The 27,348-nt window shown below is 45.7% G+C and overlaps 1 protein-coding gene across 1 annotated transcript in view; it reads right to left on the bottom strand.

Annotated features, from left to right (window-relative positions):
• Positions 1 to 11,136, bottom strand: part of LOC124615624 (odorant receptor Or2-like) — a 118,331-nt gene extending 107,195 nt beyond the window's left edge. Inside the window, exon 1 of the mRNA XM_047143630.1 lies at positions 10,834 to 11,136. Coding sequence (XP_046999586.1) covers positions 10,834 to 11,136 — 303 coding nt within the window. The remainder of the gene's footprint in view (positions 1 to 10,833) is intronic.
• Positions 11,137 to 27,348: the final 16,212 nt, after the last annotated feature.

The following is a 27,348-nucleotide window of genomic DNA, read 5'->3' as shown; positions in this document are numbered from 1 at the left end:
TCGGTTTTGGTTAAGAGCTTAATTAGCAAACTCTGATTTTTGGACATGTAACTGAGAACTAGTTTGATGGTTTCAGAATGAGATTATCACTCTGCAACGGAGTGTGCGCTGATATGAAACTTCCTGACAGATTAAAACTGTCTGCCGGACCGAGACTCGAACTCGGGATCTTTGCCTACTGGCATAAGTAAAGCTGTGAGGACGGGGCGTGAGTCGTGCTTGGGTAGCTCAGATGGTAGAGCACTTGCCCACGAAAGGCAAAGATCCCGAGTTCGAGTCTCGGTCCGGCACACAGTTTTAATCTGCCAGGAAGTTTCATATCAGCGCACACTCCGCTGCAGAGTGAAAATCTCATTCTGGAAACATCCCCCACGCTGTGGCTAAGCCATGTCTCCGCAATATCCTTTCTTTCAGGAGTGCTAGTTCTGCAAGGTTCTGAGGAGAGCTTCTGTAAGGTTTGGAAGGTAGGAGACGAGGTACTGGCAGAAGTAAAGCTGTGAGGACGGGGCGTGAGTCGTGCTTGGATAGCTCAGATGGTGGAGCACTTGCCCACGAAAGGCAAAGGTCGCGAGATCGAGTCTCGGTCCGGCACACAGTTTTAATCTGCCAGGAAGTTTCATATCAGCGCACACTCCGCTGCAGAGTGAAAATCTCATTCTGAAAACATTCCCCAGGCTGTGGCTAAGTCATGTCTCGGCAATACCCTTTCTTTCAGGATTGCTAGTTCTGCCCTGTTCGCAGGAGAGCTTGTGTAAAGTTTGGAAGGTAGGAGGCGAGGTACTGGCAGAAGTAAAGCTGTGAGGACGGGGCGTGAGTCGTGCATGGGTAGCTCGGATGGTGGAGCACTTGCCCGCGAAAGGCAAAGGTCCCGAGTTCGAGACTCGGTCCCGCACACAGTTTTAATCTGCCAGGAAGTTTCATAGTTTAGTGGTAATTATGCAAACATGCAATTCATTATTTTATTTCCTCTCTGTGAAAATGTGAAGAATGAAAATTACGTATTAGTGATTAATAAAGTGCATTGCAACTGTGCTGTTTCTCGTACTCCGCTAATAAAAAACGAGTGGCATCCCGTTTAAACAAACCAATTCAAAGTTTGATTATTTATATAATACCAGTTCCTCGCTAACAGTTACAGCCTCAAGATAACTGATTCACGACCTACGTGCTGTTTTCTGTGCAGGGGACAACAACTATAGAAGACTTAGAACTCAAGCATTCCACTCAGGACGGTGGAAGCAGGTAGGCATCTCGCGTGTACTGCAGTCTTAACTACAAATGAGATAAGTAACACGTCATCTGTGTTAACACAGAGGAGGTACGACGGAAGGAAATTTTCGAGGGAAGGGATTTCTCATACACACTTTAGTATAATATAAATATTTGCAGGGTGTCCATTGATCGTGGCCGGGCCAAATACCTCACGAAATAAGCGTCAAACGAAAAAAAACTACAAAGTACGAAACTTGTCTAGCTTGAAGGGGGAAACCAGATGGCGCTATGGTTGGCCCGTTAGATGGCGCTGCCATAGGTCAAACGGATATCAACTGCGTTTTTTTTAATAGGAACCCCCCATTTTTTATTACATATTCGTGTAGTACGTAAAGAAATATGAATGTTTTAGTCAGACCACTTTTTTCGCTTCTTGATAGATGGCGCTGTAATAGTCACAAACGTATGGCTCACAATTTTAGACGAACAGTTGGTAAGAGGCAGGTTTTTTAAATTTAAATACAGAACGTAGGTACGTTTGAACTCTCCACCCTGGCCAGGCTCTACAATGTAGTCCTGTCCACCGGTTACTACCCCGACCTGTGGAAAACCTCTCATATCCTGATGTTTCTTAAACCCAGTAAACCGCCGCCCGCTGTCTCCTCCTACCGTCCCATCAGCCTTACCTCGGTCTTCAGCAAGCTCCTGGAATCCATCCTCAGCCGACGCATCCACCAGCAAATCCGCCAGCACCGCCTCCTTCCCGTTACCCAGTGTGGCTTTCGGCCGTCCTTCTCTTCCGATGACCTTCCCCTTCACCTCACTCATCTCTTCTCTGAATAGCTTAATTCCCGTCGCTCCGCTATCTTTCTCTCCCTTGACCTTGAACGAGCCTATGACCGTGTGTGGCATTCCGGTCTCCTCTTCAAGCTCCAAACCTACGCCATTCCTATTAACTACGTCCGTCTGATCGGCTCCTTTCTTTCCCAACGTCCTTCCTACGTCACCATCCACAACACGGATTCCTACACCTTTTTCCCCTCCGCCGGTGTGCTCCAAGGTTCCATCCTCTCCCCTCTTCTGTACCTTTTGTATACGGCGGACATGCCGCCACCGTCACCCCCCGTCCACCTTCTCCAGTACGCCGTTGACACCGCCTTCCTTGCCCTCGCCCCCACCCTGCAGCGCTCCCAACACCGTCTCCAATCCCATCTTGACCGGTTCACCGCTTGGTGCAACCAGTGGTTGTTTAAAGTCAATCCTTCCAAAACCCAGGCGATCATTGTAGGCAAAACCACCCCTTCCTTCCGCCTCCTTGATTTCTATCTCACCATCTATGGCGGTCCTATCGCCCTCATCCCCACCTTTAAGTACCTTGGCGTCACCCTTGACCGTCGACTCTCCTGGACCACCCATCTCCAGACAATCCAAGCCAAGGCACACTCCCGACTCCATCTCCTCAAGCTCCTTTCCGGCCGTACGTGGGGTCTGGACCCCTCCACCATACTCTACACCTATAAATCCCTCATTCGCCCTATCCTTTGTTATGCCCATCTGGCCTGGATCTCCGCCCCCCTACCTTTTATAAATCCCTCCAAATCCTTGAACGCCATGCTCTCTGCCTCGCCTATCGCATCCATCTCCCCTCCCCCACGTGGATCCTGTACAATCTAATTCCATTCCCCCACCTCCTCCTTTTCCTTGAAAGGATATGGATCCTGTACACCCCCCGCAAACTCGATCCTCCTCACCCACTTGTCTCGCCCATCCTCTCTCACCCCCACCCGCTGTCGCGCCTATATTCCCACGTACCACCCGGTCTCCATCTCTCCACGTTATCCTCTCCCAAGGTGGCTTCCGCCAGCTCCCCGTCCCTGATGATGTCCTCCTCCCCTCCATATACCCCTCCTACCAACTTTGATCCTCCCTCCCTCTTCCTGTGTCTGTTCCTTTGGTCACCCTCCCTCCCTCCTACCTTTCTCCCCACTCCTCCTCCAGACCTCCCCTCCCCTGTCCCTCTACTCCTCCTCCCATCTCCTCAGCCATTGGCATCTTTGTTCTCCCCTCTCTACCCTTTCCACCCCCCCCCTCACCCTTCTTCCCCTCTTGGCAGGTCCCCAGACTCGCACACGCTAAGTGGACATTCGCGCGCCGGAGATCATCGCCATCAGTTTCTCGTGTGTGTGCCGTCGTGTGTGTGTTTAGTGTTCGCCGTCACGCTCCAACATTCACCTGTGCCGTCGAAGTCGTCAGTGTCTGTGCGCCGTGCCGTCAGTTTTTCGTGTGTTTCTCGTCGAGTGTGAAGAGCTTCGTGTTTTTTTTAATTCTATGTCTACTGTTTATTACCCGCCAATTTGTTTAGTCTCTTATGTGTCTTCTTTATGTTTTCTCATTGCCAACTCTGAGGCTGAAGAGCAGCATAGGATGCTGCTGCCAGCCTACCGGATGCACAGGTGTTAAAACAACAATAAAGGGAAAAAAATACGTTTGAACATTTTATTTTGGCTGTTCCAATGTGATTCATGTACCTTACCATTTCTGAGAACGCATGCTGTTACAGCGAGATTACCTGTAAATACCACATTAATGCAATAAATGCTCAAAATGATGTCCGTCAACATCAACGTATTTGGCAATACGTGTAACGACATTCCTCTCAACAGCGATTAGTTCGCCTTCCGTAATGTTCGCACATGCATTGACAATGCGCTGACGCATGTTGTCAGGCGTTGTCGGTGGATCACGATAGCAAATATCCTTCAACTTTCCCCACAGAAAGAAATCCGGGGACGTCAGATCCGGTGAACGTGCGGACCATGGTATGGTGCTTCGACGACCAATCCACCTGTCATGAAATATGCTATTCAATACCGCTTCAACAGCACGCACGGTATGTGCCGGACATCCATCACGTTGGAAGTACATCGCCGTTCTGTCATGCAGTGAAACATCTTGTAATAACATCGGTAGAACATTACGTAGGAAACCAGTATACATTGCACCATTTAGATTGCCATCGATAAAATGGGGGCCTATTATCCTTTCTCCCATAATGCCGCACCATACATTAACCCGCCAAGATCGATGATGTTCCACTTATCGCAGCCATCGTGGATTTTCCGTTACCCGATAGTTCATATTATGCCGGTTTACGTTACCGCTGTTAGTGAATGACGCTTCGTCACTAAATAGAACGCGTGCAAAAAATCTGTCATCGTCCCGTAATTTCTCTTGTGCCCAGTGGCAGAACTGTACACGACGTTCAAAGTCGTCACAACGCAATTCCTGGTGCACAGAAATATGGTACGGGTGCAATTGATGTTGATGTAGCATTCTCAACACCGACGTTTTTGATATTCCCGATTCTCGGCAGTTTGTCTGCTACTGATGTGCGCATTAGCCGCGACAGCAGCTACAACACCTACTTGGGCATCATCATTCGTTGCAGGTCGTCGTTGACGTTTCGCATGTGGCTGAACACTTCCTGTTTCCTTAAATATCCTGCGAACGGTCCGGACACTTGGATGATGTCGTCCAGGATACCAAGCAGCATACATAGCACACGCCGCTGGGCATTTTGATTACAATAGCCATACATCAACACGATATCGACCTTTTCCGCAATTGGTAAACGGTCCATTTTAACACGGGTAATGTATCGCCAAGCAAATACCGTCTGCACTGGCGGAATGTTACGTGATACCACGTACTTATACGTTTGTGACTATTACAGCGCCATCTTTCATAAAGCGAAAAAAGTTGTCCAACTAAAACATTCATATTTCTTTACGCACTACACGAATATGTAATAAAAAATGGGGGTTCCTATTTTTAAAAAACGCAGTTGATATCCGTTTGACCTATGAGAGCACCATCTAGCGGGCCATCTGGTTTTCCCCTTCAAGATAGACGAGTTTCGTTTTTTGTAGTTTTTTCGTTTGACGCTTATTTCGTGAGATATTTGGCCCGGTCAGATCAATGGACATATATATATATATATATATATATATATATATAAGTTGTATGTAATGTGATAAGACGATAGTAATTATACTACATCTCGAACTCACGATAATTTTTACCGATTTTGGTGCAGGTTGGAGAGAGAGAGAGAGCAGATTTTGTGAACTGCGTTGCATCAGTTCTCGATTGTGTCCAGGAGGAATAGTGATTGATTACGCGAAGGTGGTTTGAACTTGACGTTTAACCCGGATTGCCTACACACAATCTGATTTTCGATACAAATGCCTAAGGGACCTAACTAAATATTGAAAGTGAAATGAAGGAAAGTGGGTTACGGTAATGGTTATCAAATCTGAGACTGAATATATTAGTAGCCTCCCGAAAACAACCAATATACAACTATAAAGAGCTGCCCTGTAACATAGTTTGCATACTACGGAAAAACACTGAGATTACTCAAAGAAAAAAAGGAAAAAAGGGATTTCATTATAACACATCAGTATATTCTGAAATAATCCGTACCACTAAGCATGAACAAATAACCATGGAATATAAAACTTACATATTGCACTTCTACATCTACATCTACATTTACACTCCGCAAGCCACCCAACGGTGTGTGGCGGAGGGCACTTTACGTGCCACTGTCATTACCTCCCTTTCCTGTTCCAGTCGCGTATGGTTCGCGGGAAGAACGACTGCCGGAAAGCCTCCGTGCGCGCTCTAATCTCTCTAATTTTACATTCGTGATCTCCTCGGGAGGTATAAGTAGCGGGAAGCAATATATTCGATACCTCATCCAGAATCGCACCCTCTCGAAACCTGGACAACAAGCTACACCGCGATGCAGAGCGCCTCTCTTGCAGAGTCTGCCACTTGAGTTTGCTAAACATCTCCGTAACGCTATCACGGTTACCAAATAACCCTGTGACGAAACGCGCCGCTCTTCTTTGGATCTTCTCTATCTCCTCCGTCAACCCGATCTGGTACGGATCCCACACTGATGAGCAATACTCAAGTATAGGTCGAACGAGTGTTTTGTAAGCCACCTGCTTTATTGATGGACTACATTTTCTAAGGACTCTCCCAATGAATCTCAACCTGGTACCCGCCTTACCAACAATTAATTTTATATGATCATTCCATTTCAAATCGTTCCGCACGCATACTCCCAGATATTTTACAGAAGTAACTGCTACCAGTGACTGTTCCACTATCATATAATCATATAATAAAGGATCCTTCTTTCTATGTATTCACAATACATTACAATTTGTCTATGTTAAGGGTCAGTTGCCACTCCATGCACCAAGTGCCTATCCGCTGCAGATCTTCCTGCATTTAGCTACAATTTTCTAATGCTGCAACTTCTCTGTATACCACAACACCATCCGCGAGAAGCCGTATGAAACTTCCGACTCTATCTACTAGGTCATTTATATATATCGTGAAAAGCAATGGTCCCATAACACTCCCCTGTGGCACGCCAGAGGTTACTTTAACGTCTGTAGACGTCTCTCCATTGATAACTACATGCTGTGTTCTGTTTGCTAAAAACTCTTCAATCCAGCCACACAGCTGGTCTGATATTCCGTAGGCTCTTACTTTGTTTATCAGGCGACAGTGCGGAACTGTATCGAACGCCTTCCGGAAGTCAAGAAAAATAGCATCTACCTGGGAGCCTGTATCTAATATTTTCTGGGTCTCATGAACAAATAAAACGAGTTGGGTCTCACACGATCGCTGTTTCCGGAATCCATGTAGATTCCTACCGAGTAAATTCTGGGTTTCCAGAAACGACATGACACGCGAGCAATAAACATGTTCTAAAATTCTACAACAGATCGACGTCAGAGATATAGGTCTATAGTTTTGCGCATCTGCTCGACGACCCTTCTTGAAAACTGGAACTACCAATGCTCTTTTCCAATCATTTGGAACCTTCCGTTCCTCTAGAGACTTGCGGTACACGGCTGTTAGAAGGGGGGCAAGTTCTTTCGCGTACTCTGTGTAGAATCGAATTGGTATCCCGTCAGGTCCAGTGGACTTTCCTCTGTTGATTCCAGTTGCTTTTCTATTCCTTGGACACTTATTTCGATGTCAGCCATTTTTTCGTTTGTGCGAGGATTTACAGAAGGAACTGCAGTGCGGTCTTCCTCTGTGAAACAGCTTTGGAGAAAGGTCTTTAGTATTTCAGCTTTCGCGTGTCATCCTCTGTTTCAATGCCATCATCATCCCGGAGTGTCTGGATATGCTGTTTCGATCGACTTACTGATTTAACGTAAGACCAGAACATCCTAGGATTTTCTGTCAAGTCGGTAGATAGAATTTTACTTTCGAATTCACTGAACGCTTCACGCATATCCCTCCTTACGATAACTTTGACGTCGTTTAGCTTCTGTTTGTCTGACAGGTTTTGGCTGCGTTTAAACTTGGAGTGAAGCTCTCTTTAGTTTCGCAGTAATTTCCTCACTTTGTTGTTGAACCACGGTGGGTTTTCCCGTCCCTCACATTTTTACTCGGCACGTAAAACGCATTTTACGATTGCCTTGAACTTTTTCCATAAACATTCAACATTGTCAGTGTCGGAACAGAAATTTTCGTTTTGATCTGTTAGGTAGTCTGAAATCTGCCTTCTATTACTCTTGCTAAACAGATCAACCTTCCTTTTTTTATATTCCCATGAACTTCCATATTCAGGGATGCTGCAACGGCCTTATGATCACTGATTCCCTGTTCTGCACTTACAGAGTCGAAAAGTTCGGGTCTGTTTGTTATCAGTAGGTCCAAGATTTTATCTCCGTGAGTTGGTTCTCTGTCTAATTGCTCAAGGTAATTTTCGGAAAGTGCACTCAGTATAATGTCACTCAATGCTCTGTCCCTACCACCCGCCCTAAACATCTGAGTGTCCCAGTCCAAATCTGGTAAATTGAAATCTCCACCTAAGACTATAACAGGCTGAGAAAATTTACGGGAAATGTATTCCAGACTTTCTCTCAGTTGTTCTACCACTAATGCTGCTGAGTCGGGAGGTCGGTAAAAGGAGCCAATTATTAACCAAGCTCGGTTGTTGAGCGTAACCTCCACCCATAATAATTCACAGGAACTATCCACTTCTACTTCACTACAGGATAAACTACTAGTAACACCGACAAACACGCCACCACCGGTTGCATGCAATCTATCCTTTCTAAACACAGTCTGTGCCTTTGTAAAAATTTCGGCAGAATTTATCTCTGGCTTCAGCCAGCTTTCCGTTCCTATAACGATTTCAGCTTCGGTGCTTTCTATCAGCGCTTGAAGTTCCGGTTCTTTACCAATGCAGCTTCGACACATTCCGTGCTACGACAATGTCCTTTCTTGTATGTCCAGTATTTTCTCAAAATTAATCCTCCTTGGGTGCGCGTGAATATTTCATGGCGTCGCACTGTTTATCGAAGCGTTCGTTCGAAAATTTACATTACTAGTACAAAAATGGTTCAAATGGCTCTGAGCACTATGGGACTTAACATCTATGGTCATCAGTCCCCTAGAACTTAGAACTACTTAAACCTAACTAACCTAAGGACATCACACACATCCATGCCCGAGGCAGGACTCGAACCTGCGACCATAGCGGTCGCGCGGTTCCAGACTGTAGCGCCTAGAACCGCTCGGCCACACAGGCCGGATTTCTGGTACACAAACATTTTATAAAACTTGTAGCGATGGTATACAAACATTTTATAAAACTTGTAGCGATGCTACACTGCACTTCTTGGCACGTCAGCATCGAAACAGTAAAGGTAACCAAGTCTTTAGAACTATTCATAACAAAAGACAAAATTTTTATGATTCATATGTTTCGTATTTTATTAGGATCGAGCGCTGCGGCAATTATTTGTATATCTGCGCTTGGCAGGTCATAGTGTTTATTTGAGGCAGTTAATGCTGGACTCGCGTATTTGTGTAGACGCACATTACAATTTTTTTCTTTTCTTAACATTTGCGCTGTGATGCGTAATAGTTTACCAACTACGGCTGGGTGGCTGGCCTTCTCTTTTATGACAAATACACTACTGGCCATTAAAATCGCTACACCAAGAAGTAATACAGATGAAAAACAGGTATTCATTGGACAAATATATTACACTAGAACTGACATGTGATTACATTTTCACCCAATTTGGGTGCATAGATCCTCAGAAATCAGTACCCAGAACAACCACCTCTGGCTGTAATAACGGCCTTGATACGCCTGGGCATTGAGTCGGACAGAGGTTGAATGGCGTGTACACGTATAGCTGCCCGTGCAGCTTCAACACGATACCACAGTTCATCAAGAGTAGTGACTGGCGTATTGTGACGAGACAGTTGCTCGGCCACCATTCACCAGACGTTTTCAATTGGTGAGAGATCTGGGGAATGTGCTGGCCAGGGCAGCAGTCGAACATTTTCTGTATACAGGAAGGCCCGTACAGGACCTGCAACATGCGGTCGTGCATTATGCTGCTGAAATGTAGGGTTTCTCAGGGATCGAATGAAGGGTAGAGCCACGGGTCGTAACACATCTGAAATGGAACGTCCACTGTTCAAAGTGCCGTCAGTGCGAACGAGAGGTGACCGAGACGTGTAACCAATGGCACCCCATACCATCACGCAGGGTGATACGCCAGTATGGCGATGACGAATACACGCTTCCAATGTGCGTTCATCGCGATGTCGGCAAACACGGATGCGACCATCATGATGCTGTAAACACAACCTGGATTCATCCGAAAAAATGACGTTTTGCCATTCGTGCACCCAGGTTCGTCGTTGAGTACTCCATCGCAGGCGCTCCTGTCTGTGATGCAGCGTTAAGGATAACCGCAGCCACGCTCTCCGAGCTGATAGTCCATGCTGTTGCAAACGGCGTCGAACTGTTCGTGCAGATGGTTGTTGTCTTGCAAACGTCCCCATGTGTTGACTCAGGGATCGAGAGGTGGCTGCACGATCCGTTACAGCCATGCGGATAAGATGCCTGTCATCTCGACTGCTAGTGATACGAGGCCATTAGGATCCCGATCGGCGTTCCGTATTACCCTCCTGAACCCACCGATTCCATATTCTGCTAACAGTCATTGGATCTCGGCCAACGCGAGCAGCAATGTCGCGATACGATAAACCGCAATCGCGATAGGTTACAATCCGACCTTTATCAAAGACGGAAACGCGATGGTACGCATTTCTTCTCCTTACAATAGCCATCACAACAATGTTTAGCCAGGCAACGCCGGTCAACTGCTGTTTGTGTATGAGAAATCGGTTGGAAACTTTCCTCATGCCAGCACGTTTTAGGTGTCGCGACCGGCGCCAACCTTGTGTGGATGCTCTGAAAAGCTAATCATTTGCATATCAAAGCATCTTCTTCTTGTCGGTTAAATTTCGCGTCTGTAGCACGTCATGTTCGTGGTGCAGCAATTTTAATGGCCAGTAGTAATGCTATATACAGAGCATCCGAAACCCAATAATATTACAACACACAATTCCCTCTCACTTTATCTCTCTTTCACTTGGTGTAAGCCTCGAAACTTTGCGGAGTAGCGGACGTAGGTGCACTGCGTGCGACGACGAATCGCTCAGCGTGGTGAGCATTGGGACTGAATCTGGAATAAACAGAGTAAGGGAGTAGCGTACTTGCATGCACCTGTCGAGGTCTGCGATGAGGCAGTCGACGGAGCGGCGCATCCTGAGGAAGGCGACGAGCTTGAAGACGGCCAGGGAGTAGGTGAAGGTGACGCAGGCGTTGGTGGTGACGCTGAGCAGGTCTCCCCAGAAGTGCAGCATGGCGGACAGCTGGCTGGCCACGAAGGCGAGCAGCGACGCGGCGACGGCGGCCGAGTAGCCGGCGTACAGGCGTCGGGCCCAGGGGCGGCCGCGCGGCGACCACGCCCCCACGGCGCGCAGCAGCGTCCGCGGCAGCCGAGCGTCCGTCCGCATGGCCGGCGCCGTCCCTGCACAACACGTTCGTACCCCGCGTCAGAGGCCGTATTCTGCATCGTTCATACCGATCGGTGCAGTAGGTTAGTCTCGTAGTGACGTCATTTTCGGATCTTTATCGAAATATCCTATTCAGTAAGCTTCTGAGACCTGTTACCGAAAGGTCCTCCCACCGATTTTACGACAATTGTACCGAGAGGTTTTGGATTTCGGTGTGGCCCTGTCGATCGCTGAGCTGTGGTTTATGTACACCTATAATTTGTTATTTTAAACATACACTCCTGGAAATGGAAAAAAGAACACATTGACACCGGTGTGTCAGACCCACCATACTTGCTCCGGACACTGCGAGAGGGCTGTACAAGCGATGATCACACGCACGGCACAGCGGACACACCAGGAACAGCGGTGTTGGCCGTCGAATGGCGCTAGCTGCGCAGCATTTGTGCACCGCCGCCGTCAGTGTCAGCCAGTTTGCCGTGGCATACGGAGCTCCATCGCAGTCTTTAACACTGGTAGCATGCCGCGACAGCGTGGACGTGAACCGTATGTGCAGTTGACGGACTTTGAGCGAGGGCGTATAGTGGGCATGCGGGAGGCCGGGTGGACGTACCGCCGAATTGCTCAACACGTGGGGCGTGACGTCTCCACAGTATATCGATGTTGTCGCCAGTGGTCGGCGGAAGGTGCACGTGCCCGTCGACCTGGGACCGGACCGCAGCGACGCACGGATGCACGCCAAGACCGTAGGATCCTACGCAGTGCCGTAGGGGACCGCACCGCCACTTCCCAGCAAATTAGGGACACTGTTGCTCCTGGGGTATCGGCGAGGACCATTCGCAACCGTCTCCATGAAGCTGGGCTACGGTCCCGCACACCGTTAGGCCGTCTTCCGCTCACGCCCCAACATCGTGCAGCCCGCCTCCAGTGGTGTCGCGACAGGCGTGAATGGAGGGACGAATGGAGACGTGTCGTCTTCAGCGATGAGAGTCGCTTCTGCCTTGGTGCCAATGATGGTCGTATGCGTGTTTGGCGCCGTGCAGGTGAGCGCCACAATCAGGACTGCATACGACCGAGGCACACAGGGCCAACACCCAGCATCATGGTGTGGGGAGCGATCTCCTATACTGGCCGTACACCACTGGTGATCGTCGAGGGGACACTGAATAGTGCACGGTACATCCAAACCGTCATCGAACCCATCGTTCTACCATTCCTAGACCGGCAAGGGAACTTGCTGTTCCAACAGGACAATGCACGTCCGCATGTATCCCGTGCCACCCAACGTGCTCTAGAAGGTGTAAGTCAACTACCCTGGCCAGCAAGATCTCCGGATCTGTCCCCCATTGAGCATGTTTGGGACTGGATGAAGCGTCGTCTCACGCGGTCTGCACGTCCAGCACGAACGCTGGTCCAACTGAGGCGCCAGGTGGAAATGGCATGGCAAGCCGTTCCACAGGACTACATCCAGCATCTCTACGATCGTCTCCATGGAAGAATAGCAGCCTGCATTGCTGCGAAAGGTGGATATACACTGTACTAGTGCCGACATTGTGCATGCTCTGTTGCCTGTGTCTATGTGCCTGTGGTTCTGTTAGTGTGATCATGTGATGTATCTGACCCCAGGAATGTGTCAATAAAGTTTCCCCTTCCTGGGACAATGAATTCACGGTGTTCTTATTTCAATTTCCAGGAGTGTATATAGCGGTTTTAGCTGTGGATTTCGTGATCGTGTTACTAAAGAATCACCAGAGGATGCATCCGGTTGGAAAGTGAGTTCATAATAGAGTGTTTTCCTTTGTTAGAAATACGGTTAGATTAGGTTGTTACTGTGAATGATTACATCCAAAAATTAAAAAAAAGAAGTTTTCGGTCAATATTCTCTCAAAATACGTGTTATTTTTTATGCAAATAAGAGTTTCAAGATCATTAAATATCAAGACATCGGCTCTGCTCACGTGTATTACATGAGTGTGAACTGATGTTACTAGTGACTTTGTGTACTTTTTCCCACAAATGGTTTAGTTAGCAATTATTGAAACGTGTTTACAACTTTCAAGTACCCTGCGTCAGGCTCTGGCGTGGTGTGCCGAGCCGCGCGCGAGAACTGCGTGCGGGTCTGTGCTCAGCCCGTCTCGGGTTTGCTCGTTACTTTGAAAGGTGATTACGGTTAATGAAGTAATAGATCCACGCAGTGGACACCAAATGAAAAAGCTACTCCTTATATTTCTGATCTAGACTGCCATAAAAATGCGAAGCAACTGTTAATCAGAACTCAGGGAGAAGTTGTAGTCTAATGCACAATCGATTTATTGATCTTAAACAAGGCAAGACAACAAAATTATTAAAGAATCATCATACAAAAAATATTTATTTAACAAAAGCCTTACTAAAATGGGATCTATGGTGGACAAAATGATCTGCTGGGGATCGACACACGACACTAACCAGAACACCACTCGCTCTATCTCACTTCATACACGTGAATCCAAGTTATGCCATCAAACTACGCCACCACCAAGCATCTTTATTCTACCATACAAAAAAAGGAAAAATATGGTTCGAAAGAAAAGGGTGCTGAGAAATAGATATTATAGCCTTACGTCGCAGCAGAGAATACTTTACCATCCTACAGGTCAAGGCGCCACAATACGATGCGTTTGGCGACTGAAGCCATGGACGGCGGCAATCTGTTATTAAATGCGCTATCCCGAAAAATGCAAGTTAATGCGGTTAATTCAGAATGCAGGTACTTCCCTAAGAGCCTCTGAAACCCCGACGGATTCCAGTGTGCAGGTGGACCCGTTTGCTGGTCTGCCAAACCAATCTGACTCTCTGCCATGACTGTGCATGTCGGAATACGTCAAATGTTTAGACAGCCAACTCAAGACAAATAAGTACACCCACGTGTCACTCGTTGTGACCGTGATGATTTAAGTAGTACCTCTGATGGTTCAGAAGGTGACTGGCACAGGCTCTAAGTCACGCCCCAGCAAGAGACACAAGTCTCACCATTTATGTAGAGACCTGCAGTTCTTTACTAGCGAAGCGCCAGTACAAGAGACTTGTACAAGAGTACTGATGTCCCTTACTCTGTGTTGCCTCCTCAGCTCGGTTCCAAAAGCACATTTCTCTTTTTTGACTTCCACCAATTTCGCACAAGCCAATCAATCACAAGCTGGACCCTGGTATTCTAAGCTCGGTGAATGGTCTTTGCACTGCAAACCGATTTGACCAATCAGGGTCTTAAAGTTAATTCGCAGAAAACGGAAAAAAATTCAGCTTCACAGCCTCTTTCCCATACGTTTGCCATGTCTTTTGCTAACACAATACAGCGTGGAAGCACAGCCCTCCATAAACAGCTTGTTATCTCCCCTATTGCGTCCATTTCAAAGTTTGCAAAGAATGGCCAATAACTCGCATTGACAGAAGATGTTTTGAAACAGAGTCTGGACGTTTGGGCCCCAGTTTTCCTGTCCCACGGACATTTTCTGAGCGTTTACATTTCTTGCTCGCTAACAAGGCCTACAATGCGCTGTCAGCGACTTTTCGCCACTAGGCCGTACACCTGGACGTCTGGCGCCAAAGCTTAATGTGTTTCTGCACAGTGCGACCGCGGCACGGCCCGTCTGGAAATGTCTCCTCACCGTTCTCCAGAAAAAACGCGCTTTGTCGCCCCACCAATGCCGTGCTTTTACTGCAGTCGTTTAAGTAGGCACCCTGTTCCTTTGAACGCAGGTAAAGCTTACCATATTTCTTTCCCTAGAGCACGCAGACAAGACCCTAAACTGCTGCCCACCATTTCATCACAATGTATGAAGTCAAATCGCCGTAGATTGTATTCCCTACACCAAATCAGAAGTGAGAGTGCCATTCAATCTCTCAACTTTTCGGTAGTATTCGATACAGGGCGATATTTCATTTAGGATTGCGGTCAGGGATGGTGGTTATCACTGGAACAACCGATTTTCATTACGCTGGTTCTCTTCGTCTCTAATTTAACCTGGCTGCTAAAACCGCTCAAAATAACTGGTTTATGATACAATCGACTTTCGATGTGCATTTTTAATTTCCTGCAACGTAATGAGTAATCCATTAAATTCTGGGCATGCAGCCGCAAATACTACTTCTTCCACCGACATTTCGGCCGCGTATCGTCTGGCCGTCTTTATGGTGAGTTGCAAGACTGACGGCAGGTTTTTTTCCCCTTTATTGTGATTTCATTCCCCTGCCCCATGGGCAGGGGAGGGCTGGCAGCGGCACAATCCGCCGCTCTTCAGCCGAGTGGCATTACAAAATATAAAAAGTGGAAACATACATAAAAAGGGCGAAAAAAGGGGGTTATAGAAAACAGTAAATGGAGACAATGGAAGTTAAAATATACATTGAGATGGGGATGTTCATTGCCAGACAGAAAGTTAAAGAAACGCAATTGGCGAGTTGTGGGGCACTTAAAATACCCTGGAGTCACTCACAAAATGTCAGTCACAGTATAAAAATAGCAGAGAGCGAGAGACAAAAAAAAGAAGGGAGAGGAAGGAGGAGGGAATAGGAGGAGAGAGGGAGCCCTGAGGAGTAGGAGGGGGAAGGTGGGGTTAGAGTTGGTGCCCTGCCCTTTTATACGTTGTGTAAGTGATACTAGCACCATCCGTATATGCGCATATCACTGTCCAATACTTTGGTCACCTCAGTGCATATAATGCAGCAAAGTCAAGAGGCATGCCTGGAACGATTTTTGATATAAAATTAGCTTTTTTTCAGTTTATGAAGGAAAAAGGAGTACAGGAATGATAATTAGAACATGCAGAGTGGATTGCAGACCTCGCATTTTAAGATGTCTTTGACTGTACACAGTCCACAGCAAGACATTGCAAGGGAGAAACCAATTATTTCTGAGTTGATCGGGAAGCATTTAATGATATAATCGCATTATGGAAGGGACAAATTCTGACAAAACAGCAGCGTCCACTTCGCTAAGTTTACTGATGTTTGGCTTCAAGAATTCATTGTGGCCTTGAAAGCATTACAGGAACAATTCTTTAAACGTTTTGAGTGCACTGCTAATCTTGCTTCGAACGAATATGTGCACGGCTGTGTAGAATCATAATTACGTAGGCAACTGCAAACATTTTTCCATTACTTTCGAAATAATAATCAGTTTACTTTTTCCCACCTGTCTCGGTTTCATTTGACTGCCCCTTCTACCAGCTGGACAACTGTTAGCACTCTGAAACTCCAGAATGATTCCGTTCGCAAATTTCGTACGGATTTTTACAACTAGCGTCCGCAATGCTCGAGGGTCCCTGTCCATCTGTACATGAGGGCTATCTGGTCTTAGTTTAGCTGTGATTGTTCTTTCATGTCTGTACTTCGCAGTCATATCACGAACAGTCGACTTGGGAAGTTTTAGGACTGAAATGTGCCTGATGGATTTGCAACTGAAGTGACGTCCAATGATTACTTCACATTCGAAGTCACAGAGCTCTCCTAGCCGAATCATTGTGCTTTTATTGCCTCTCTACTGACAACACAACACTCCCGGCCTCCTTTCATAGTTGCTTGTGCGCCTCTCGTGGCACCTAGTGGCCAGTTCCATATTACCTAGTGATGTCCTGATGCAACTGAACAGATAATGTATCATCTGCAAATAGATTTTCATAAGAACAAACACAAATTAAGCACATATCATGTAAAGAAACTCTCTTCTAGGATGTTAGATGTTCCATGGGTCATTTGCATTCCACATCATAATGATGCAGAACGAGTTAGTTTTCAGTTAATTTGTATTTGTATATGGCAAGATGTGTGACTCGCTTTCGAAGGGGGTAAGTGGTAGGTTATAAATCTAAAGATACAGAAACAAGTCTTCAGCCGGTCGTAGGGTTATTGCTGTCACTTGCTTCTTTTTACTCTGGCAGCGATTCGTATGTGAGAAAAATGCCAAGTCGCTCCTTATTTCGCCGGCCGGTGTGGCCGAGTGGTTCTAGGCGCACATTACTCTGGTAACACTGCTAGATAATCCTCGCCAAAGAAAGAGAACGACGTAAGCCAAAGAATGGTTACTGAAGCGAAAACAGTTTAGTCATTTGGCGTTATTGAGAGAACTGGACAGTGACGACTTTCACAATTACCTAAGAATAGAATACAATAATTTCTTTACACTGCTGCACTTGGTGACTCAATTGGTTTCGAAGCAGAACAGAGTCATGCTGAAGAAAGACTGGTTGCTATTTAAAATTTCTGGCTACTGGAACAGACCACGCAGATCTTAAGTACAGTATTGCAGTCTCTCGACATTTACTTTCAAGAATACTCCCTGAAACGTTTAAACAATTCTGAGTAACTACATACATATAAACAAAACATTTTTTGAGAATATAAATCATTTATTTAGAATTTATTTCACGCGACAAGGCGTTTTATTGTGTTGGTTGGGGTTGTTTTTGGGGAAGAAGACCAGACAGCGAGGTCATCGGTCTCGTCGGATTAGGGAGGGAAGTCGGCCGTGCCCTTTGAAAGGAACCATCCCGGCATTTGCCTGGAGCGATTCAGGGAAATCACGGAAAACCTAAATCAGGATGGCCGGACGCTTTTATTGTGTACCAGTACTATTAAACATGAGTAGCCTAGTTACAAACATGGCCAACTCCATTTCTTAAAATTTTTCAGGAAAGGCAAAAAACTGTTTTGCACATTTACTACCTGCCTTCTGAGTTGGTTGTTATTGTACCGTTTCTTAACATCATCAGAATCGTATTTACATAAATATTTTCATATGATCTTGCGTAGATGAGTAGTAACTGACTGTTGAAATATGGAGTTGGCCTCGTTTGTAACTAAGGAATGGAGTTGGTCGTGTATGTAACGAACTGAACTCCGCGAATTGCACTGTTCTAACATTGTAAAATCTTCAGTATTGTTAAAATTTATTACAGGTACGTTAAACAAAAACTCAAAACTTCCAGTTTTTTTGAAGAGATTATTTTACTAACGATACAAATGTAAGAAAGTTAGCCTATATATTCCACAATAGTGTTCAGTTTGTGTAATTATACAATAACTTCCACAACGTCAGCTTCTAAGGGTACCTCTTGTTTGGTGTCATTTTCATCAGTGATCTTCTGAAACCATTTCCGTTCCTCAGGTTTGTTCCATCGCTCCCAGTAATGTTTTAGAAGCAACTTTCTGACCTCTTGTACTTTCAAGGGATTTACTCTGATGCCAGGAGCTAGTTCTGTAGCATTTACGTCTTTCTGCCGTTTACCTTTCTTCATCACTGACAAAGGCTGCGCAGTCTCTAAATTATAGTTGAGTTCTCCACTAACAGTAACCGAGCTGGACTTCCTTGTCAACACAAGTCTTTTAATTTGTGAAATTTTAAAGTTAAGTGCTCCTGGATCTTTCACACACGTTTTAGCTTCAGCTCTCCAATCAACATCATTCCAGCGAGTATTCAAGAGCTTTATGATTCCATGTTTCCTAAAAACTTCATGCTACTCTTCCAGTTGAATTTTCTCCTTTTTCTTAGGATCTCTTTCAATTGTTCCAAACACTATCACTCGGCATGAATGAATGACCAGTGACAGGAAAAACAACTTCCATCTTCTGAATGTTTGGTGGAGTACGGGATAACCAGGAAAGGCACATTGTCAAAACTGTAGTGTTTTTATTTTGTCCCGGAGAGCCATCCGCGACAAGGCGTACGGTGTGCATACCGGTGAAAGTACCCGAATCTGCTTTACTGTGTAGTTCATGAAACACTGCAGAAGCCACTTCATTAGACTTACGCTTCGGTCCGTACCTATAGCACAACAATGACATTAGACACTAATAATAACTCACATTGTTAACTAGGACGTTGTAAGAGTTGCTTCTAAAGGAAATAAGTTTTTATTTACTAATCTCACTTTCTTCTCTTTTTCACGTCCCATTTCTCTTCTGATGACTTTCCTCCTGCTTTCACCAGGTGGCGTTTGTTCAATATTTTTGTTTGTTCTATATTTTTCTCCTTGTTACAGAGCGATGTCAACAACAGCCACTGTTAACTCCCACTTCTCATGTACACCCGCGCCAGTCACGGGACCAAATCGAATCTTATGATTTCTGTGTGTGGAGGTAGTCGATTTTGTTCCCAATGTAGCAGGGGGTTGGATGTTTTTGTTTCGTAAGTTGATTTTCTACTTCTAAATTAACACTGTTCGGGCCGATTTTGAAACAAACTAGCACCGTCATCAGATTCCCCTTATTCTTAACTATAGTCTGGGAAACGAGTCTTTGGTATTGACAGCTCGGCAGCGTCTTTCCGTTGCCTAGCGACCGCAGGCAGGCAGCCAATGACGGCCTGACTTTGAGCGGGTAGCAAGGGACACGTGGCCGCTCTGAAACCCGGTCGCGCGCGCTTATGAAACTTACCAGTGTCTCGCGTGCAGGCGGTGCGGTCGTTCGTCGTTTGTCTGAAGTTGAATTCGCAGTTTATTTCGTTTTTGTTGTTTTTAGTGTTTCTTTGTTTATGTTTCGTTGTAAACAATGTCTAGTGCGGCGGGTAGTACCAGCCCAACACAAGAAGTGAAACGGAGGAAGAAAAGTGTGCTACATACCCAGGCCCGTGAATTCGTGTGCTCTGTGAGGGATTACTTTGAGAAAGAAAAGGACAAAGGTGGGCCCTTAATTCCTGTTGTTCAGGTTGTGAAGAGAACTGCAGCAGCATTGAAAATAAGTAGAACACTGTTGTAAAGATAGGGAAAGAACAGTATAGTGTAGATTGTGACGAGAGTGGCACAACAAAGCTGCACACACCAGGAAAGAAGCGACTGAGAAATAAGCAGGTGACAGCTTTGGACGATTTTCAGAAAGACGCTATTCGTCGTCATATATACAGCTATTATAAGAGAAGGGAACGTCCCACTCTATCTAAATTACAGGTGTCGCTTCAGAAAGACGATCTTTTTAAAGGGAGCAAATTTTCATTGCGTACAGTGTTGAAAGACATAGGCTTCAGCTATTCACTGTTTAACGGACGCAAAATATTAATGGAAAGGACAGATGTAGTTGCATGGCGGTGCAGATTTCTGCGCAGGATCATGGGTGTGGAATTCGAAAGTATAGTGTGGTTAGATGAAACTTGGGTCAATGCCAGCCATTCTTTACGTAGAGGCTGGAATGATGGAACGCCCGAGGGGACAATGGCAGTGCCTGTTGGCAAAGGAGGGCGTATTATTGTCTTACATGCAGGAACATCGAAAGGTTTTGTGCCAAACTGCTTGAAAATGTTTCGGTCAAAAAAGACGGGAGATTACCATGAAGAAATGAACAGCGTAGTATTTCTAGAATGGTTCGAGACATCGCTTATGACGAATCTGACAAGTCCATCAGTGATTGTTATGGACAATGCGCCTTATCATTCCGTTGTTCACGATAAGGCACCAACCTTGGCAACAAAAAATTCAGTGGTTGAAACGGCGAAAAGTAGATTTCAGAGAAGATTTAAGGAAGGCGGAACTGCTCGAAATTGTGGAACAAAAGAAACCCCAATTTCCAACATATGTAATTGACGAGATTGCTAAAAGGCACGGGCATGAAATCGTTCGGCTTCCTCCATACCACTGTCACTTCAATGCAATTGAAGGAGTGTGGGCGCAGATAAAAAATTACATTGCTGCAAACAATAAAAAATTCACGATCTCTGAAGTGGAAACTCTCCTTCCAGCAGCTATCAATAAAGTGACAAGCGAGACGTGGGCTAAAATTGTAAACAGAGTGCTGTGCCATCAGAGAGGCGGCCAAAACCGAAGGGGTTGTGGAAGAATGTGTCGAAAATTTAATTATACGTCTGGGAGAGAGCAGTGATAGTTCGAGTAGTACTGAGGAAGACAATGTCAAATCAAATTCTGACAGTGATGTGAGTGGTGTTTTTCCATTCCAGTAACTACAACGTATTCAGGAATGTAAGGAGGGAGTTTGCTATCGATCTACAACCAGATCATCATATTGTGAGTACTCTCTTCAGATTATAACACTTAATACACTGACCAATTATTCTGTAGCTTGTAGTAGAACAAATTAATAATGCTAATACTTAACAATGGAAACCAAAACTGCTAATGTTCAACAACTTGCGAAAATAGTTTTCATTTCAGTTGTGAAGTTTAACAAATAACTTTATTATGTTTCAGCATCTTAGATACTTGTACTAAATAGCTCTTATCAGTTTTCGAGTTAATATATTTCAAGCATCAACTTTAAATAAATTCACGCGTACCAATACGACTTGTATTTTGTCTCGCTTTTATTTCTGCTGCTAGAGAATGCGTGTAGCAGACAGGGCGCCGCGTGCTGTGAGCCACGTTCGGCAACAGCGCCGTCTGCCCGCCGGAACTGTCAGTACCAATCACTCGTCTCACGGACTATATAAGAGTCAACCATAAGCCCGATTTTAAAAAATGGAGCTGCCCATGTTTGTAAGCACTGCTATGGGATTTTTGTTCTTCTGCTTCACGTTGTACAGTAGAACTGGGTATATTTTAAACAATCGAGGGAACTATTGAATTTCACGTACTGCTGGAACAACTGACGCTGTACTTGCCTGATGACGATGAAGGTGGCTGTGAGAGAACAGGATGTTATCACTTAAATTCGCTATCGATGACTGTACTTTGAGCCTTCCCGATTTTCCGTACAGACTAACATCGGATACTAGTTTTTCTGCAGTGCAACGTTGAACATCGTTCAGTTCTCCTACCTGTAGGCCAACAGCCATTCCATATATTTCCGCTGGTTTCTTTTCAGCTGAAAGTAATGACTGTGCCATGTGGATTACTCTTTCCTGTTTTCTTGTGGTATTTGTAGCACGTTTTCTCCTGCATGTTATGCGCCGTGTTTCTTTTCATATGTGTTTCAACTATCTGCAACTGTTTTTGGTTCCACTGCAAGAATTTATAGAGCGTGATTTCTGATTTCCTTGTTTCAATACCGTTTTTCGGAAGTGTATCACAAACATTTGAAATCCTTACAGAGTACTAAGAACTCCATAATTATTTGTTGCTTAATAGAAACAGTGACAATTATGATGCTGAGGCGCACGAGCTTATTGTGGTGAATTTCCAAGCAAACCTGACGAGGTGCACTGAACCGCCAATGAAATTGGTATAGACATGTGTATTCAAATACAGAGATATGTAGACAGGCATAATACGGTGCTGCGGTCCGCAACGCCTATAAATGACAAGTGTCTGGCGCAATTGTTACATCGGTTACTGCTGCTACAATGTTAGGTTATCAAGATTTAAGTGAGTTTGAACGTAGTGTTATAGTCGGCGCACGAGCGATGGGCCACAGCACTCCGAGGTAGCGATGAACTTGGGATTTTCCTGTTCGACCACTTCACGAGTGTAAAATTAATACCAGGAATCGGGTAAAACATCAGATCTCCGACTTTGCTGCGGCCGAAAAAAGATCCTGCAAGAACAGGACCAACGACGACTGAAGAGAATCGTTCAACGTGGCAGAAATGCAACTCTTCCGCAGATTGCTACAGATTTCAGTGCTGGGCCATCAACAAGTGTCAGCGTGCGAACCATTCAACAAAACATCTCGATAAGGGCTTTCGGAGCCGAAGGCCCACTCGTGTACCCTTGATGGCTAAACGACTCAAAGCTTTAGGCCTCGCCTGGGCCCGTCAGCACCAACATTGAACTGTTGATGATTGCAAACATGTTGCCCGGTCGGACGAGTCACGTTTCAAGTTGTATCGAGCGGATGGACGTGTACGGTTATGGAGACAACCTCATGAATCCATGGACCCTGCCTGTCAGCAGGGGACTTCAAGCTGGTGGAGGCTCTGTAATGGTGTGGGGCGTGGGCAATTGGAGTGATATGGGATCCCTGATACGTTTAGGGAGGTGACACATATGTAAGCATCCTGTCTGATCACCTGCATCCATTCATGTCTATTGTGCATTCCGACGGACTTGGGCAGTTTCAGCAGGACCTTGCGACACCCCACGCGTCCAGAATTGGTACAGAATGGTTCCAGGAACACTCTTCTGAGCTTAAACGTTTCCGCTGGCCACCAAACGCCCCAGATATGAACATTATTGAGCATATCTGGGATGTCTTGCCGTGCAACATACTGTTCAGAAGAGATCTCCAACCTCTCGCACTCTTACGGATTTATGGACAGCCCTGCACGATTCCTGGCGTCATTTTCCTGCAGCATTAGATCAGACATTAGTCGAGTCCATGCCACGTCGTATTGCGGCACTTATGCGTGCTCGCGGAGGCTCTATACGATAGAAAGCAATTGTACCAGTTTCTCTGGCTCTTCAGTGTATACCGTGCAACACCGCTATAGACGATCTGATGCGGTCAGACAGTCGGTCGGCGCGGCCACCTGACAAATCCGACAGCTGATCAGTCAGCCGACAAAGCTACATATGACTGACAATGTATCTGATCTGACAATATCCACCAGAGCGCCTGACCAAATCAGATCGTCTGTAGGCCGCCTGACAGATGCTTTTCAGGCAAGTCCAGCGCGATTAGTTCGTCGGCTTCCGAAAGTCCGTAAAATCTTGGACAAAAGTGTGTGACTGACGTTGCTTCTGGATATTCATTTCCATCCCTTCAAGTTCCAGGTGGTGCAACAATTACTGCCCAGAGAGCAGCAAGAATGTCACAAGTTCTATACACAGCCTATGGAAAAGATCAACACTCAACCAGGTTTTCTCAACAATTTCATCATGTCTGACGAGGCCTGTTTTCATTTATCGGACTGTTTGCCCAAACAAAACGGGGCGCCGGCGAATCTTCATCAAATACACTGAAGATCACTTCATTGCGCGAAAGTTTCTGTGTGGTGTGACATATCCGTGCAAGTTGAAATCAGTCCGTACTTTAGTGAGGATGATGCGTGTGGCACTGGCACAGTAACATCAGATCGATATGTTGTTATGTGTCAACAGTTCTTAATGTAGAAAATGTGTCATGGTTCTAACAGGATGGTGCAACCACTCACATGGCTGGAGCGTCGATGGTGGTCTTACCCAGAATCTTCCCAGAGGGTGACGTCACCTAGGTACCCCGTTCGCACGGTTTATCGGCTTGTGAATTTTTTCATTCGGGATATCTGAAATCCAACGTGTATGCTAATAGACCAACAACTACTGAAGACTTGACAAAACAACACTCACACCGAAATCGATGCCGAACAAGTGACATTCTTCACAAGGCTAAGACGAATGCGCGTGTTCGTGCCGAAAATTGCATCGCCAACAATGATGGACACCTTAAGGCCATAATTTATTAAAAGTGACATTTCTAATAAAATGGTTTGAAGTCATCTTTGGAACAATGCGCACTACTGTAGCTGTATATCTTCATGGTGTAATAAAATGTTTAAAACAGGTCATTTTTCTGGGACACGTTATACGAGGGTTGGAACTTTAATAGTGACAACTGTTTATTTACAGCTCGTACAAAATAGATACGTGTTTCAAAGTTACTGACCTTTAAAGTCCACGATAATGATCGAAGCCAGGGCTCTCCGATATTGGCAAGCAGCCCTGGCAGTAGTGGCAATATGTAAGGGAAAGATGAATTGAAGTCTGTGTTGGGGAGGGCACTCAGCTTAGGTAGTTCGTGCAGCAACGTTGACCATCATCCTGTGGGGGTGTAATGGTTAGCACTTCAGCCCCGGTCGCTGCACAGATTTTAATTCATTTCGTCTGCTTCGATCATTATCGTAGATAATAAAAAGAGACTTAACTGTCTCAGGGAAACATTTAATTATAAGATCTATAAGACCTTTAAAGTAGTCACAAGCATTGTGTATAACCCGTTGCCAGCGATGTGGAAGTCGTAGGATACTCTTAGCAGTGCCAGTTGTGTTGACAGTTCGAGCGGCGCGGTCTATTGCCCGACGAATTTGTAGCAGTTCTGAAGCGAATGCCGTGAAGTGTTTCCTTCAGTTTAGAAATCGAGTTGAACACACGAGGGCTTAAGTCAGAGGAGTGCAGTAGGTGGTATAGCACTTAGCAGCCCCATCACTCAAACAAATCAGTAACAGCTTGCACTGTACGTACTTGAGCATGGTCCTGCAAAATGATGGTTGGGACCTGCAGAAAGTGTTACCACTTCTGTCTCTATGCTGTTTATATTTGGAACACAACCTATGACCAGCTAAGAGACAGAAGTGATGACACTTTCTGCAGGTCCTGACCATCATTTTGCAGGGCAATGCTCTAGTTCGTACAGTGCAAGCTGTTACTGATTTGTTTGAGTGATGGGGCTTCTAAGTGCTATACCACCTACTGCACTCCCCTGACTTAAGCCCTCGTGAGTTCAACTCGTTTTCTAAAATGAAGCAAACGCTTCACGCCATTCGCTTCAGAACTGCTACAAATTCGTTGGGCAATAGACCGCGCCGCTCGAACTGTCAACACAACTGGCACTGCTAAGAGTATCCTCCGACTTCCACATCGTTGGTAACGCGCTGTACACAATGCTGGTGACTAGTTTGAAGATCAGTAAAACTTTGAAATAAATAGTTGCCACTATTAAAGTTCCAACCCTCGTATATGTAGGGTATTGTGCATAAAAAGGGATGCAGACTTATTATTGTTCTATCACACTAATAGTGATTAATCAAATCATTGCAAAATATCTAGGAGATACGTCATACCTGAGATACAAAGAAGAGTGGTGGTTTGGACACGAGTTAATTTAATAGGAACGCGAGCATTGCGGTAACGCTCATCAAACTCTAGTGACAGAGCCTACAAGAATGGTGCTGTGTCTCAGGGGGAAAAATACAATGAAAATTTCTAGAACTTACGCTCCAAGAAGAGCAAGACGAAATACACCGACGACAAACAAAAACGTAGCACCAAGAAGGAGTAGGCTGGTAGGCGCGTTTCTACATCTGGAAGATGACGTCTATTCAGATTTTGCGCCAGTCGCATAAGAGCGATGCTAGTAGCACCACTATGAGGATGCAGGTCAAAAAAATGGCTCTGAGCACTATGGGACTTAACATCTATGGTCATCAGTCCCCTAGAACTTAGAACTACTTAAACCTAACTAACCTAAGGACAGCACACAACATCCAGCCATCACGAGACAGGAAAATCCCTGACCCCGCCGGGATGCAGGTCAGGTTTGCTTTAATTATACGTTGCAACAGTCGTGAGCATTAGTTGTCTTTGAGATTGGACGTAGTTAGTTTATACTAGTCCAAGAATGCCTTTAAGGCGACATAGTGCTACGACAAGGTGGATGTTCCTTCTGCGATACTGCAGAAAGACTCGGCGGGAATGTAGCCATTGTGCGGTGGTCACAAGTACGAGTATGTAGGGTCGCAAGAAGACCGGACTCCGGACGCCACGTGGCATTACTGAGAGAGAGAGAAGAACATCGTGTTCGGAGTTGGCATATCGTACTGCATCCGTAGTAGCAATTCGATCAGCAGTTGGCATCACAGTGACACAATGAAATGTTACAGATGGGTTACATCAAGGACAGCTCCGAGCCAGACACCCTGTAGCGCACATTCCACTGACCCCGAACTACCGTCATTTGCGACTTCAGTGGTGTCAAGTAAAGAGATAATTGGAGGGTAGAGTGGAGGTGTGATGTGTTTTCTGATGAAAGTTGGTTTTACCTCACTGTCAGTGGTGGCCGTGTGCTGGTTACGAGGTGGCCAGGTGAAGGGGTGCAACCAACCTGTCAGCGTCCTAGACGCACTGGGTCTACACCAGGTGTTAAGATCTGAGGTGCGATTTCGTATCACAGCAGGACCACTCTGGTGTTTATACCACGCATCCTGACGGCAAATGTGTACGTTAATCTGGTGATTCGGCCCATTGTGCTGCTATTCACGAACGGCATTCTGGATGGGGGGGGGGGGGGGGGTGTTTTCCAACAGGATAACGCACGCCCATATAGGGGGTGTTTTCCAACAGGATAACGCACGCCCATATACAGCTGTTTTAACCCAACACGCTCTAAAAGTTATCGACATGTTTCCTTGGCTTGGTTGATTACCAGATCTGTCTCCAATGGAGCACATATGTGACAACATCGGATGAGGATTCCAGCATCAGTCACAAATTGCATTAACCGTCCCTGTATTGAACCAAGTGTAACAGGCATGGAACTCCATCCCACAAATTGACACCCGGCACCTGTACAACACAACCTATGCAAGTTCCACGCTTG

This window comes from Schistocerca americana, chromosome 5, assembly GCF_021461395.2.
Source record: "Schistocerca americana isolate TAMUIC-IGC-003095 chromosome 5, iqSchAmer2.1, whole genome shotgun sequence".
Taxonomy (NCBI): Eukaryota; Metazoa; Arthropoda; class Insecta; order Orthoptera; family Acrididae; genus Schistocerca; species Schistocerca americana.
This window is presented reverse-complemented; position numbering and strand designations above follow the sequence as displayed.